Source organism: Mustela erminea, chromosome 17 (assembly GCF_009829155.1).
Source record: "Mustela erminea isolate mMusErm1 chromosome 17, mMusErm1.Pri, whole genome shotgun sequence".
NCBI lineage: Eukaryota > Metazoa > Chordata > Mammalia > Carnivora > Mustelidae > Mustela > Mustela erminea.
Window position 1 is genome coordinate 61,008,538 of NC_045630.1, and position 16,306 is coordinate 61,024,843.

General features: G+C 42.6%; 1 protein-coding gene across 5 annotated transcripts in view; it reads left to right on the forward strand.

Moving 5' to 3' along the window:
• Positions 1 to 3,973: 3,973 nt before the first annotated feature.
• Positions 3,974 to 16,306, forward strand: part of FAM177B (family with sequence similarity 177 member B) — a 48,363-nt gene continuing 36,030 nt past the window's right edge. Inside the window, exons 1-5 of one of the 5 annotated variants that reach the window (XM_032318346.1) lie at positions 3,996 to 4,282; positions 7,507 to 7,859; positions 8,144 to 8,210; positions 10,621 to 10,718; positions 10,994 to 11,492. In XM_032318346.1, the coding sequence (XP_032174237.1) occupies positions 7,686 to 7,859; positions 8,144 to 8,210; positions 10,621 to 10,718; positions 10,994 to 11,176 (522 nt within the window). In that variant the 5' untranslated portion in view covers positions 3,996 to 4,282; positions 7,507 to 7,685 and the 3' untranslated portion in view covers positions 11,177 to 11,492. Of the gene's footprint in view, positions 4,283 to 6,098; positions 6,257 to 7,506; positions 7,860 to 8,143; positions 8,211 to 10,620; positions 10,719 to 10,993; positions 11,493 to 16,306 lie in introns of those variants that run through there. The other 4 variants (XM_032318349.1, XM_032318350.1, XM_032318347.1 and 1 more) reach the window with 4 other exon arrangements.

Here is a 16,306-nt window from a genome sequence, read left to right on the forward strand (position 1 = left end):
ACCTCTGAATCTCAAAGTAGAAATTCCTTTGGCCTGTATCTACTTTCCTTGTTGCATTACCCAGTGCAACACGGTGGTGTGTCCTATGGGAACCTGGGCTAGAGATCCAGTTCTTGTGGCCGAGCAGTGCTCTGCACTAAACTCCGTGCTTTGGAAACTTGAGCTATAAATGTATTGAGACATAAAACCCCATTTAGAAATCTTTATTTTCCAGAGTGTGCTTTAGAAAATACCACATTTTTAAAATCTCCTAATATGTGTATAAAAATATATTTTGGGGATGCCTGGGTAGCTCAGTTAAGCATCTGCCATCCGCTCAGGTCGTGATCCCAGGGTCCTGGGATCCTGCTCAGTGAGGAGTCTCATTTTTCCCTCTCCCTCTGCCAGGCCCTCTCTCCCCGCCGCCTTGTGTGCTCTCAAAATCTTAAAAAGAAAACTTGGAATGTCATCTGGCTTAGCATAATTTTGTGTCTAAAGGCTTGATATTTGAGTAATTTGCTTAGAATTTACATTTTAATTTTATTTTTAAAGATATTATTTATTTGAGCACAAGTCGGGGAGAGGAGCAGAGGGAGAAGGAGAAGCAGACTCTCCATTGAGCACAGCCCCACAGGGAGCTCAGAGCTTGGATCCCAGGACCTTGAGATCATGACCCCGGCGAAGGCAGGTGCTTAACCGACTGACCCACCAGGTGCCACCTACATCTTTATCTTTAAAATGTTTTAGTAAACTGAAGGGACTAAATTAAGGGGAGCCTACTGTGAATTATAGAATAAAAACGACTTAACCAGAAGGCCAGAGCTATCACTGAAATGCAATTCAATATATCTAAAACCTTTGATACGCTCGAGGTAGGTGTGAGTTCATATTGTCATTCAGAGTGCTCCCTAGAGAGAATGTTTGTTCACTGGTAGCTTGAGTTTTATTCTGTAAAGAAAAATTTTTTATAGTTTTGCTTATTTATGTAATCGCTACACCCGCTCAACATGGGGCTTGAACTCACCCGGCCAGGTGCCCCTTGGGTTTTGTTCTCTTGAGCTTCCCAAGTAGTTTGCCTCGAGCTAGTTGATCTCAGCCACGTCAGCCTCTCAGTTGGGCAGAGCATAAGGCGGCTGGAGCTCCCTGGCTGGTCACCTCCAGAATTTCAGAGAATTCCCTACATCATCCGCCCTGACATAGAAAAGGTTGAGAAAGGCCCTAATAGCACCGGCCCGTCAGTCATGTCACTTGATCCACGGCTCAGTACTGAAAATAAAGATAGAAAAATCCTGTCAGGGAATGTTCTGTCAGCAGTTCTCAGGGGAGCAGTGGTTGACTGATCCATGTGTTCATCTTTGCTCAGTCCACAGAATTTCTCGCTCAGCCCTGCCCGCTCCCCGCTCTAGAGTGAGTCACACACAATGGAGTGGGCCCGTCTCCCATGAAATGGTGGTGAGACACTGGTAGCCAATTCCACTCTGCCAAGTGGGGCTTTGGCCGTCCCAGGCCCGTGTCCACCGGAGGCTTGACCTTTAGACCCCCCAGCCCGGGGAAGAGGGGAAGGTGGAAGCTGGGAGTCCCTGCCCTGGGCCCGGTAGCTCCTGCGGAACTAACCGTCCCGTGCACTTGAACCCGGTTCACGAAAACAGGTCTTGGTGAGTGCAAAATGGAAGAGCCCCGGGTAGTCTTAGGTTCGATGTCTTCCTGAAGTTAAATGCCGAGTCTCTATTTGTTATTTTGTAGGGACAGATTACAGGGCCGCATTTCAGTGAAGGACTTAATGAAATGATTCATGCGTAAATGTAATGAGAAAAATATTAAACAAAAGGCAGCCATTTTAGCTTCAGAAATAAAGCCAATTACAAGTCTTCTCTTTTTTTTTTCAACCTCTTACCTAATCCCTCCCCCCACCTGTTCAAATGATCTGAACATACGGTTCATTTATTAAATAAATACTGGGTTCCAGCCCCGTCTCTGCGGGGGCGGGAGGCAGAGCCGGAAGCTCGCAGGTAGAGCCTCTCCCACTCCGGCCGGGGGACCCGCGGGAGGAAGGGCAGAGGGAGACCCGTGGAACACAGGGAATGTTCGGTGAGGATAAGGGCTAAGGAGACCCAACAGTGAGGTAGACTGTTGAGCGGTGGTGGCAGCGGGAAGGGACAGGAAGGGGCCTCCAGAGACCGAGGAGCTCAGAGCAGACCATTCGCACTAAAACCGGGAAGGCAGTGAGGGAACAAAGTCCAAGGGAGGGACGACTGGTCCTGGGAACCGCGGGCAGGAGTCCGTGTCCAGTGTGTGGGAGTGGGATGAGGAAGGGGAGCGCAGCCCACGATGAGATCAGACAAGTATGGGGGCCCAGAGCTACAGCCCTGCAGGCTGTTATAAGGACTTGGGCTTTTCCCCCTAGGTGCTGGGGGGAACCCCCTGGAGGGTTTTAAGCTGAGGAGTGATGGCCCAGACCAGCCTGGAGGGGTGATATGAGATTCCAGAAGTATCCAAGAGGATTTCTTGACGGACTTAATGGGAAGTGTGATTAAACGAGAAGGATCAGGAACGGCTCCAAAGTTCCCGGTCTGTACAACGGGAAGAATAGAATTTCTGAAATGGAAAGACTCCCAGAAGAGAGAGGAGTGTGTGTCTGGGGGCGGGGGTGTGCAGGAAGGGGAGTGCCCTGGAGTGTGAGCAAAGATTCAGTTTTGTCGGGGCTGAGCAGTCTATCAGATGTCCAAGAAGCCGTGTGGCGTGGACAGGAGGGTCTATGAACCTGAGATCCAAGGAAAGTCTGACCTGGAGATAGCACTGCTGGTTATAAATCTGTGTGTAGATCATTCTTACAAGCATACGACCAGGTAAGATCATCCGTGAATAGATAAAAACAGGTCAAATCACTGAGCCTAGAGGTACTCCAATACTGAAAGATTAGGGAGATTGTATGGTCTGTTAATTATATCCTGAGGCACAATTCTTGATAAACTGGATTTGGGGTTTTTAAGAAAGAAGTAGAGGTTCTCATAAGAATGAAATGGAGGAAAAAGCATGCTGTAGGGAGTATTTGGCCTTCCGAAAGGTCACTTGCAAAACACCCATGTCTGTGTACGTGGTGTGAAGTTGGTGGTGCTCCCAAGGGTTTTGTAAATAAAAATAAGTAGATTCCGGGGGCACCTTGGGGCTCAGTGGGTTAAGCTTCTGCCTTCAGCTCAGGTCATGATCTCAGGGTCCTGGGATCGAGTCCCACATTGGGCTCTCTGCTCCTCTCCCTGGTCGAAGTCCGCCTGTCCCTCTCCCTCTGCCCCTCCCCTGGCATGTGCTCTCTCTTTCTCTCAAATAAATAAATACAATCTTAAAAAAAAATAAATAGATTCCACATTCTTGGGTAATTTTGCATAGCACATCCTAAAAAGTCCATTAGGTGGCAGAAAAATATTCACGAAATCAACTGTAAGCTAAGTCTCTCACTTTCTTTTTTTTCTCTCTCTCCTTCTCTCTCTCCACCCTCCCTTTGAGCCTCCCTCAACTGAAAGGTATAAATGCCTATTTAACTCTCAACACTATTATCAGGTAGAACCCAAGCCAGTATTTTCTTCAGAGAGCCAACAGGTATCATGAATCTGTAAAATAGGTAACACTAAGCCAGGAATATGGGTGATGGGCTACTTCACTTGGTTTGGAAATGTGTGTACTGGGAGATGGTCTTCAGAGGAGTGAAGTACAGTAAATGATAGTGGGACTGCTAGGCGCTATCCTTAAACTTTTTATATTTAAGCTTTTTAGTTAGAGCAAGGTTGGGGGGACTGCTCCGAAAACAAAAAAACAAAAAGCCCTCTTGAAAAAAAATACACAAGACGTCTTGGCTCGAGCTCAATGTACACCAGATTGCTGAATCTTGGGCACAGGTCCCCAAGCTTGTCTGCAAAGGGGGATCACCTGAGCAGCTTCAAACATAACCAGTATCCACGTTGCACCCACAGAGATTGTTGTTAAAGTGGTCTAGGGTGTGTTCTGCCCTTAGAATTTCTTAAAAGATCCTTAGATGCTTCTAATCTGGGCAAGATAACCGCCACTGGGTTTCTGTAACACAGTGTGTGTCACGGGACTGACCTTCCCACAAATCAAACACGCTGCACCCTGTAAGACACACACTAGAGCAAGTCCACGTCAGAAGCGTCGAGGGCTCGGCATGGCCTCAGCCGAGTTTCACTGACTCACAAGCTCCCGAACAATTTCCAGCACCAAATTCTGTACTACTTTGCAAGCCAAACATAACTGAGTAAAAGCAATGAAAGAAAACGCAGAGGGATAAAGGCAGGTGAGTTTCTTTTGACTATTGTAGGATGTGTTTTATTTCTCATGGCACTGACAATTGGGTCTTAAACACCAAATCAAAATGCTTACTTTCTGCTGCTCTTTGGCACCAGAGACAAAACAGTAACAACTTTTCCTATTTCTTGCTAAGGTTCTGTTGTGACGCAGTCACTAAGTCAGGCAGGGAAAACCCTGCGCATCGTTCAAGTCTCCTTAGAAGCCCCTGTGCTGGGCGGGCATCCTGTCACCTCCCATCACCAAGCTGCAGATGACAGATTTAACCCTCGACGGGCCTTGGGCGACACGCACCTTCGCCAAGGACATAAACTCAGCACTGTACCACTAAGATCTGGTGATCTTTTCGCCTATACTGAAGGGCGTGAACAATTTTTTCTATGCTCAAGGTCTTCCAGTTGGACAAAGAATTAAATTTACAAAAGACAGATGAACAGGAGAAAAGAAAAACAAAAAGCAAAGTTTTATTACATGCACAGAGAGACCCGATAATGAAATTGAGACCCAAAGAAATGCCCAAGGCAGGCTGATTTTGTACTTTTTAGACACACGATAGATGATAGATCTGTGAAGATTTCACAGAACAAACAAAACTTTCGGAGCTTCAATTAGTATGGACTTTTGAACAGACTTTGGGCTGGGATAGCGAATCAGTAAAAAGCAACGAGGGTTGTTTCTACAGTCTTCTTGGGTCTAAATTTCCTACCTCTGCTACCCAGGGAGGGTCCCTTTCACATAGGTTTCCTGCTTTCAGGCGAGGGTCTGAGTGTCCTTGCACAGGCTGGCTCTTGAGTAACTTTATTTAAAACAATCAGTATGCCAAAGTGACCTATTTGGGGCAGACTGCCCCTGGCCCTTTCAACACATAAATATATGAATATTCATATATACATAAACATACATATTTCTGGTCTCAATTGTGGCTGATCTAATGTCAGCCACTAGTCTAACTGGTCTAACTGTTACACCGTTGTGAATAATCTGCCTTGTGTATTGTAACCTTTAAGATTTTCAGTAATTTCCATGATCTAGGTTTGATTTCATTATTATTTGCCCTTCTTAGGATTCTTTAGGTTTCCTGTATTTGAGGATTTATGTTGCTCTTCAAATTTTGAAAATTCATAGCCATTACCTCTTCACATATTGTGTTCTCCGTTTTTCCTGTTCACTTCTTCTGGACTCCCAATCACTAGGTATTGGACTTTCTCAACTATCCTTCATCTCAAAGCTTTCCTTTCATGCTGGTGGAATATATACCGCCTGATGCTGTGCTATGAGAGATTTCTTCATTGTTCAATCTACATCCAACCTATCCTATATTGACTATATATTTCATTTCTAGAATTTCTGTTCAGATCTTCTTCAAATCACCTGTTCCTCTGGGATATTATGTTTTGTTTCCTTTATCCCTGTGGCTATATGAAACATTCATTTTCAAGTTTTGTGTTATTCTAGTATTTCTAACTCTTGGGTGAAGACTCTCCCCATTTTGGGGTTGGTTTCTTCCCATGATTTGTAAGTTTTTGCAAGTGTCTCCTCAGCAAGAGTTGTTTTTAGCGGAGAGGCAGCATACCCTGTCTTGCTGACCGTTCCCTTCAGGGCGGCTTTGTGCTTGCTTCCAACAGAGTTCTATGGGTTTCCCCCGCCTTTGGTCCCTGCAGCTTCACTTTTTTTTTTTTTTCAAAGATTTTATTTATTTATTTGACAGACAGAGATCACAAATAGGCAGAAAGGCAGGCAGAGAGAGGGCGGGGGGAAGCAGGCTCCCTACTGAGCAGAGAGCCCGATGCGGGGCTCGATCCCAGGACCCTATGATCCTGACCTGAGCCGAAGGCAGAGGCTTTAACCCACGGAGCCACCCAGGTGCCCTGCAGCTTCACTTTGGGTCCTGATACCACAGGAGGACTATGAACTTGGCCACACCCAGTGTTTGGTACTGGCCTGGGGTTCCAGTATTTTTCAGGTGACTATTTCTACCCACATTGCCAGGAGATGACAAATTACTTTGCCATTTTCGTAAAGCAGTAGGCAGTTCTTCTAGTCCATATTTTATAGGTAACATTGTACACTATTATCTTGGCTTCGTGCAGGGGTTTCACTTTGGCTCCTCACTCTCACAGGATCTGTGATTTGGGCTCTCCTCTCTGCACCCGTGTTAAAACTTTAGCCCCAGTGCCTTTATCTATTTCTGAAACCCTCAGGAATCATATCAGCTTTCTCGCTCACCCTTAGGATTTTGAGTTCCTTCTTATGCAGATACCTAGGCTTCCTTCTTTCCGGTGACTGTCTCTTCTCTCTTCTTGCCTTGGTACGGCTTGATTTAATATTTTTATTTGTTTAATCTTGTGTATTTGGAACCAGAAAGGAGTCACTCACGTCAGCTCAGTCTGCCATATTTGCTGATAAAATCTTAAAATACATTAAGTACCAATTAAGACAATAGTGTGGTTACTACATTAGAATAGTGTCTAATATATACACTATTACGTGATAGGTACTTAAAAGCTAGCTTTTTTGAGACACTTGCTGTTTGCTAAAAATTTTTCTAATTCCATGGTGTATCTTTATTCATTGAATTCTCATTTTATAAGGTTGGTGCTATATTCAAACATATACTCAAACTGTACTATTCTTATTTTATAGATAAGGAAACCAAGGCACAGAGATACTAAGTAATAGGGTTTTTTTTTAAGATTTTATTTATTTATTTGCGAGAGAGAGTGAGTGAGTGAGAGAGAAAACACAAGCCAGGGAGGAGAGGCAGAGGGAGAGGGAGAAGCAGATACCCTGCTGATCAGGGAGCCCGAAGCAACGCTCAGTCTCAGGACCCAGGGATCATGACCCAAGACGAAGACAGATGCTTAACCAACTGAGCCACCCAGGAGCCCCTCTCTGCTCATATTTCAATTGAGTTGTTTGTCTTTTACTTATTGAATTGTAATAGTTCTTTACATATTCTGGAAAGAAGTCCTTTACCAGGTATACTTGACAGTTTTTTTCTTCTTTGTGCAAAGCCTGCTCTCTTAATCTCTGCATATATTGCCTCTCATTATTTATTGAAATAATTAGGAAATTTCCACAGGTTAATGGACTCTACTAGTATTTGTCGGTTTTGTAATTAATAAGGGGTAAGAAAACCCTGTTGAAATTTTCGTTTGGAGACTCAAAATTCACATTTTCACTACTAATAAAATTTTTTCCATTTTGATACAGAACGGGACAGTCCTTGTTGGATTTGAAGAATTGATGAGATCACAGCTGTGATTATATCTGAAGTCTCTAGCTTTACTACCCATTGAGAACAACCAAATACCTCTCAGCTATAGAAACTCTGCCCAGGAGACCTGCCCTAAGGTGTCTGGTTTTTAATTCACTACTTGTTTTATTTTCTTATGGAAGAAGGCAATTTCTGGGAGTCCGAATTAGAGAAGAGTGGATCTCCCAAAGGAGCTACTCCCAAAAGAATTATCCATTTCGTTGATGGAGACATCATGGAAGAGTATAGCACAGAAGAGGAGGAAGAGGAAGAAAAAAAGGGACAGAAAACAAATTCAACACATGATCCTGTAAGCTTACAGTATCAATATTGGGGAACATGTGGACTGAGTGCATGAGAGATTAAGCCAGAAAAGGTTTGTAGAAAATATAGTTTTAAGCTAACACCTTATTCCCCTTAGTTTGTTTTCTAGATCCATTTATAGTCAGCTCATAATTTTGGTAACTTTGGATTTCTCCTTTATGAGAAAGAAAATGGAATATACTAGAAAACATTTGAAACCTCTACATGAAACACTTTGTATCACCACTCCTATTAATAATTACTCTAACTTGCTCTCTCTCTCTTTTTCAGTCTACCCTTTCATGGGGGCCCTATCTATGGTTTTGGGCAGGCCAAATAGCAAGCACCTCATTGTCTGGTAAGTACTGCCAATGCTATTTATTTGTTTGTCCTAAATACTCAAGGATGGACTGACAAACCCTCAGAGTTAGGGCTTCCAATAGTTTTATTTCGCTCTGTGGCATCCCGGAGGAAGGACTTGATCGGTTCTCAATCTATGCTTCAACATTCCCAAAGGCATAGAACCTCACATCTTTAGGCAGATCCTCACATCTCTTTCCAACTCTTTTTAGTAAATTCTGCCTCCTATTTTGTCTTCTTCCAAAGTTATTCCCATGGATCTTAGGGGTCTTTCTTAAGACCGTATAAAACAAGCCTAGGTTCCTCTTTCACAGGACAGAGTTGCAAATATCTGAAGGCAATAACCTCTCCCATCCCCAGTTGACTCTTTTTCTGAATAAACTTCCAAGTTTTTTAAAAACTATTGTTATATGACACAGTTCCAAGGTCCCTCATCATAACCACTCTGTTATGAATAAGAACTTTATTGACCCTTCCCAGGGACACAGTGAATGCCCTACATGGCTATTTATAACAGATGAAATACTAAATCTTATTTTCCTTGATATTCACCAATTTTCTTTAGAGCCCAATTGGCAATACCTTATTACTTATTTCCTCCTAACTCACATATGCTTGTATGGACAACAGGGAGGAAACAACTTTAAAAATGTGAGAAAATATGAAGTATAGCTATAGCTCTGAAGAATTGATCTTTATTCATTCATTAAACAAACATTTATTGAGTGACAGTATGTGTTTGGCACTGTGTGGGTCCCTGGGACATAAAAACAAATGACAGTCTTTGCTTTCAAAGGACTCAATGGTCGATGGATATTATAGGCCAGTAAACATGCCTATAATTATAATTTGTTGCCACCATTGCTGGGTCGAAGGAGCATCGGGACCACCGATGGGGAAACTCAGTAATGCTGACATAAGGAGGCAGTACCATCAGAGTGCTATGAAAGTATGGCTAAGGTCAGCATGGAGACCATGAAAGTCACCGGGGGCAGGGGAGGGGAGGGAAGTGTTTAAATTACAGTAAAAAGTAGTGATTGGGTGATTTAGTCAGATGGTATGAGCCTTAAAGGAGCAAGTGCTTTCACACCAGGGTAGACAGTTATGGATTTGGAAGTTACTTTGGGAACCTGGGTGAGATACTAGTCTTGCCTCAAGCATAACATACTGGCAGAATATATATGCCGTCTTCCGGAGAGCTCTGTGCTTTGGTTGGGGAAAGACCATTCAAAGAGATGAAATGTTCTGGAGGGAGAAAACCTTAGGAGATAACATCAGGTGAAAAAGAAAAACCCAGTACAGCGATATGAAAACGTGAAGGTGAACAGGGACGGCAGTGATTTCCATGCTGGGCTTGGACTTAGGATGGCAAGGACAGGACACAAGGGGAACCAAGCTGCCTTCCAGGTTCCAAGCAGAACTGTAGCATTCAAGGGCATCTGTGCGGGGCTTCCAGGTGGTAGCGGAAGCATGAGTATGCAACCACTTAGCGCCCTGGTCTCCACACAGAAACTCTGGATAGAGCTGACACCCAGATGGACCGGTAATGGGTGTTTTCAATCTAAAATTCTAGTAGGTCATAAACAGGAAAACTTTCCAAGATTTAATCTAATATTTTAGAAACTTCTCTTATATGCATATACCATGCATGGTGGCAAGCAAACAGATTAAAGAGCTACAGTATTTTTAAAAAGATTTTATCTATTTATTTGAAAGAGAGACAGAGCATGAGAGGGGAGGTCAGAGGGAGAAGCAGACTCCCCATGGAGCTGGGAGCCTGATGTGGGACTTGATCCTGGGATTCCAGGATCATGATCTGAGCAGAAGGCAGTTGCCCAACCAACTGAGCCACTCAGAAAGCCAAGAACTACAGTATTTTTGAAAAGATAAAACACATTAAAAAAATGTAGAGCCCCATTCCAATGTGTTCTATGAGCAACATCTCAAAAAGAGGAAATCAGTCATGGGGATCAGAAAATTGTGTCACTGGGGACGGGGGGAGGTGTCAGAAATCCTACAATTTTAAAGGGAAACATTTCTAGGAGACACCCTCAGGAAACCACTATTAATACTAAACCTTTATCTCTACCTTTCACAAGCAAAGCATCTACTGTGATTGCTTAGCCCCAACGTTGGCCATGGGTAGTAAGTATTTTGAAAAATCTCTCCCGACACACCCATCTGGAAAGGATAGTTTAGATGTAATCACATGGGAAGATAGAAGATTTAACAAGTCCTTCTGAGTCCGAGAACTTCTTGAGAATCCAGAGCAACTGAAATCTTTCATCAGCCTTCCAGTTAAGTGTAGTAATGGATCTCCTCCAGGCAAGTTTAAACTCTTACCCCTTGACTGACTCTAAGTTTTAGTTACTAATTCAACTTACCCAAGTGCTTGTTCTTTCTTTTAGCATGTGAATTCCTTGGTGAAAGATTTGCTACCTTCTTTGGTCTTAATCAACCCAAATATCAGTATGTGTTGAACGAGTACTATAAGACACAAATTAAGGTATGTGACCTCCTGATGGGGGAAGATTGGTTGCTTCCACTTCATATAAATTACTCTCCCACCTGGAAATTATGTACAATTTCCCTCCATGATACTTTGTAGCTGCCTCTCTTGTGTGAAGTTCCAATGTCACGAGATGGGTTGTAAAAGTTGACTGAACGTGAAGCCTGAGAGTCATTAAATAAAGAAGCTTCGTATGGGGGCGTCTCTGCAAGAGGGGCAGTTCAGAAGTATTTGGTTTGCAGTTAAATTTTCCATGTTTCTCTCTATACCAGGAAAGTGACAAGGAAAGTGAAGGGAATGGATCTAAGACCCAGCCAGCCAAGGTTCCTAATGAAAAGTGTCACCTGGAGGCTGGGGGCCAAGAGTATGGAACCAGACGACAAGACATTGTCCAGGGTGTTCCTCAGCGGAGTGTCTCATCCAGGGAAGGCGTGGCTGCAGATTTCAGCCCATAATGTGCCCCGGGGCTGTAGTTCCTCTGAATGTCTGTTCCACTGCCATTGATGACCATGGCAACACAGGTTGTGCTTCTGAGCCAGGTCTGATTTTAATCTTGTGATTTATTCTCTAGCATCCGTGATTATAAGCAGTAATGAGAATTATGGATGCTTTCTCAATTTTATAAGCCTCCCAAGTCAACCCCCTTCCCCTGCCCAGTCATAATGGAAATTTTGCTAATCATCTCTTATTACTGATGTTTGCCCAGAAATGCAAATGCTTTAAGGAACCTGGATCTGGACTAAAACTCTTCGTCATGGGGCTGGGGTGCAGAAAAGAAGCTCTCTTCTGGGGCGCCTGGGTGGCTCAGTGGGTTAGGCTGCTGCCTTCGGCTCAGGTCGTGATCTCAGGGTCCTGGGATCGAGTCCCGCATCGGGCTCTCTGCTCAGCAGGGAGCCTGCTTCCTCCTCTCTCTCTCTGCCTGCCTCTCTGCCTACTTGTGATCTCTCTCTGTCAAATAAATAAATAAATCTTAAAAAAAAAAAAAAGAAGCTCTCTTCTTCAGAAGAGAGTCACTTTGGGCATTATGAAGTCTAAGTAAGTCCTCTTTCAGGGTTTGATCTAAGGTGTGTGCTTTCCAGAAGCTCCTCTGGCTTCATTGGGACTTGCTTTACAAGAAACTAACATTGTTAGTAACTTTGTTACGATATATCAAAGTCTTTGAGAACTGGATGCATTTCACCCCCAACACACACAATTAAAAACAATAATCCAAGCTCTAGAAAAAGTATTTAAAAAATACTTTTTTTAAATTTGTCAGCAAAATTTCAAAACCTGGAAAGATCAAACCTGGAAGTCGTAGCTCGATATCACAGGTTGTGCTATGATATTATAGAAAGTCATAGGACTTGCTCTAAGAAGACGGGAGGTCGTCTCCACTCTACCATTTACTAGTCGTGTGATTTTAGGAGTCCAGATTTCTGAGCACTTGTCACCTTCTCTGCAAAATAGGGGTGGCATATATTTATTCCTCAAGGGTTACTGTTAAACAAAAATGAGATAATAAAAGCAAAACCACTTTTAAAACTGTTAATATTCAACAGTAATGCTTAATTAATGGCTGTTATAGAGTGTTACCTTGAAAGTCTCTAAAGAACCATGGCTTCTCAAACTCACGCCCTGATACTGTCCCAGCTACCTTGATGCTGGGCTTGGCCATGTGACTTGTTTTGGCCAATGAGACAGTAGCAAATGTGACGCAAGTGGAGGCCTGATGAGTACTTGTGAATGGGAGCCTGTCCTCTTAGAAACTCCATTTCGTAAAGAAGCTTGGGCTAGACTTCTCGCTAATGAAAGGCCACGTGGAAATAGATTTCCAAGGATGAAAGAATGTCTTGCACATTCCAGTCCCAGCCAAGCTCCTCACCAAATGAAGCCACAAAAAATGACCTTCTGTTATCCCTCGTGGAGTAGATGAACCCCGTGGCTGAGTCCAGTCAACCTGCAGAATCACGAGATAGAATAAATCATTACTGTTTTAAGTGTTGGAGGGGTTTATTATGCAGCATATGTAACTGAAGGAATAGCTCTAGGAGAACGGGAAATTGGAATCGATTCGATAGGAAATCGAGAAGGCAGCCTTGGGAATAAGGTGTTGTTGTTTGGATATATGAGAATAAGACAGGTTTTGTTGCCTAATAAAACAATTCTAAAGCTCAGTGGCTTGAAACAACAAAAGCTTATTTCTTTCTCATGAGAAGTCTGCTGTCAGTTTAGATGGCTTCCCAGAGCGTTGGCTCAGTGTACATGTGTCTTTTTTTTTTTTTTAAAGATTTTATTTATTTGACAGAGAGAAAGAAATCACAAATGGGCAGAGAGGCAGGCAGAGAGAGAAGAGGAAGCAGGCTCCCTGCAGAGCAGAGAGCCCGATGTGGGGCTCGATCCCAGGACCCTGGGATCATAACCTGAGCTGAAGGCAGAGGCTTTAACCCACTGAGCCACCCAGGCGCCCCTGTACATGTGTCTTTGATCTTATGGTTCCTCCACACTGTGATATGCTCAGGGCTGCTGAAGCAGAGACGGAATGGACAATCAGCGTCCCCACTGAGAATGAATCGTGTCACCTCTGATTATGTTTCCTCTACCAAAGAAAGTCACATGGCCACAATCAGCTTTAAGGGATGTGAGCCTCCTAGGACAGCTGAGAAGGGGAAACACTTTCTCCTAGTGGTTGTATGGGATAACTGATGGGCTCGGGAGTTATGATATTGATTTAATCTCAGCTCTGCTGCCCCTTTGTACCTCAATGGCCCTGTGCAAGTGATGCAGCTTCACAATGTTCCTATGTGTAAACCAGATTTGAGACAGGCAGCAAGTTCAATTTGAACTAGTTTATGCAACAAAAAAGAATTTTTTGGAAGGATATTGAGGTATCTCATGGACCCCAACAGCAGATAAACTTCAGTAGGTCTAGAACAAATTCAGTAAACATTTCTCATCTTTCTTACAGGAGGAAGAAAGATCACTCCATAGCTCTTTTATTTTGTAATCTTTATTTTTTACTGAGATATAACAGACCTATAATATTATATTAGTTTAAGGTATACAACCTAATGATTAATATTGGTATCACTACAGTTAGTCTAGTTAACATCCACCACACAGTTACACATTTTTTTCTTGTGATGAGAGCTTTAAAGATCTACTCTCTTGGCGACTTTCAAATATACAGTATATTCATCATGCTGTATGATTACATCATCATGACTTACTTATTTTTTATAACTTTAAGTTGGTACATTTTGACCACCTTCACCCACCCATCATGCCCCATCTCTGGCAACCACTAATCTGTTCAGTGTATCTGTGAGTTTGAATTTTTGTTATTTGTTTTTGTTGGTTGGTTGGTTTTTAGATTTTACATATAAGTATGATTAAGTGGTACTTATCTTTCATCATCTGACTCATTTCATTTAGCTTAATAATGCCTTCATGGTCCATCCATGTTGTGGCAAATAACAAGATTTCCTCCTTTTTCAAGGCTACATAATATTCCACTTTGTGTGTATGTGTGTGTACCACATTTTCTTTATCCCTTCATGCACTGATGGTTCCTTAGGCTGCTTCTGTGTTTTAGCTGTTGCAAATAGTGCTGCAGTAAACATGGTACATATATCTTTTTGAGTTAGTGTTTTCCTTTTCTTTGGATAAATGCCCATGAATGGAATTGCTGAATCATGTGGTGGTTCTACTTTTAATTTCTTAAGAAATCTCTGTACTGTTTTCCATAGTAGCTGCACCAATATATTTTGCCACCAGGAATGCACCAATGTTTCCTTTTCTCCACATCTGCACCAACATTTTCTTTTTCTTTTTCTTCTTCGTCTTCTTTTTTTTTTTTTTTAAGATTTTATTTATTTATTTGACAGAGAGAGAGAGAGAGATCACAAGTAGGCAGAGAGGCAGCCAGAGAGAGGGGGGGAAGCACGGTCCCTGCTGAGTAGAGAGCCCAATTCGGGGCTCAATCCCAGGACCCTGAGATCATGATCTGAGCCGAAGGCAGAGGCTTAACCCCGAGCCACCCAGGTGCCCCAACGTTTGCTTTTGCTTGTCTTTTTGATATGAGCCACTCTAACAGGAATGCGGTAATATCTCATTGTGGCTTCAATTTGCATTTCCCTGATGATTAGTGAATGTTAAGCAGCTTTTCATGTAACTGTTGGCCATTTGTATATCTTCTTTGGAAAAATATGTATTCAGATGCTCTTCCCATTTTTTTTTGGTTTGTTTGTTTTGTTTTGTTTTTTATTTTTATTTTTTTAAATTTCTTTTCAGTGTTCCAGAATTCATTGTCTTCCCATGTTTTGATTAATCAGATTCTTTTTTTTTTTTTTTTTTTTTTTTTGCTATTGAGTTGTATGAATTCTTTATATATCTTGGGCATTAACCCTTATAAGATAGGTGATTTGAAAATATTTTCTCCCATGGGCGCCTGGGTGGCTCAGTGGGTTAAGCCGCTGCCTTCGGCTCAGGTCATGATCTCAGGGTCCTGGGATCGAGTCCCGCATCGGGCTCTCTGCTCAGCAGGGAGCCTGCTTCCTCCTCTCTCTCTCTCTGCCTGCCTCTCTGCCTACTTGTGATGTCTCTCTGTCAAATAAATAAATAAAATCTTTAAAAAAAAAAAAAAAAAAGAAAATATTTTCTCCCATTTGTCTTTTCATTTTGTTGGCAGTTTTCTTTGCTATGTAGAAGCTTTTTAGTTTGATGTGGTCCCACTTCTTTACTTTTGCTTTTGCTCTTTTTGCTTTTGGTGTCAAATCGATAACATTTTATAACTCACCTGTTCAAGTCTGCCTCTTAGTCCCAATTCCAGACATACAGGACATAGAATCTGATTAGCCCTTTTTGCTCAGGTGACCATCCATCATCCGATCAGTTGTGACCAGGGAAGGGGGGTCCTGTAGCAGCAACATGAACAGAGGACTTACTTCCGGGTGAACAAGAATCTCAGGAGAAGAGGGTTAAAGTGAACGAGGCAGACACACCCCATGACCATTCTAAGGATAAATGTGAAAATTGAGAAAAAACACATTAGGTACTTAAACTATAATATCAATTATAATTATTATTACTGATAAATGTGAGTTCAAGGAGTCTGAAGGGCTTATCTCCACTAAGGGGTCAGTCTTAGCTCTTTATCTGACAGGCCCTGCTAGTCCAATTTCAAGATAAAGTAAACCTGAGCTTCTGATATGCAGAAAAAGTGGCTAACCCTACCAGGTAAGCACTGGTTATTTGTACCTCAGGTGTCAGGGTACTAAAACCCGGTCCCTGCTTTATTTGCAAAGTTGCCTCAAAACAGACCCCATGATGGACTCTTTTGAACTCTTCAACTTTCCCTAAAAAGTAACGGCGCCCTAGAAGATATCCACTTAGTGCTGATTCCAGAGAGCTAGGCAAACCCAAGTGTAATATTTGCAGCACTGAATTTTATCTAGCATATAGTATACTCTCAATCTATCTTTCTTTTCTTCTGAAAGAATGGAGATCGCCTTCCCTTAGGGTCAGTGACCATGTCAAATCAAGCAAATCTTGAACTAAAAATCCTAAGGAAAGCAAATAGGAACCAATGCCCAGATCTTACCAGG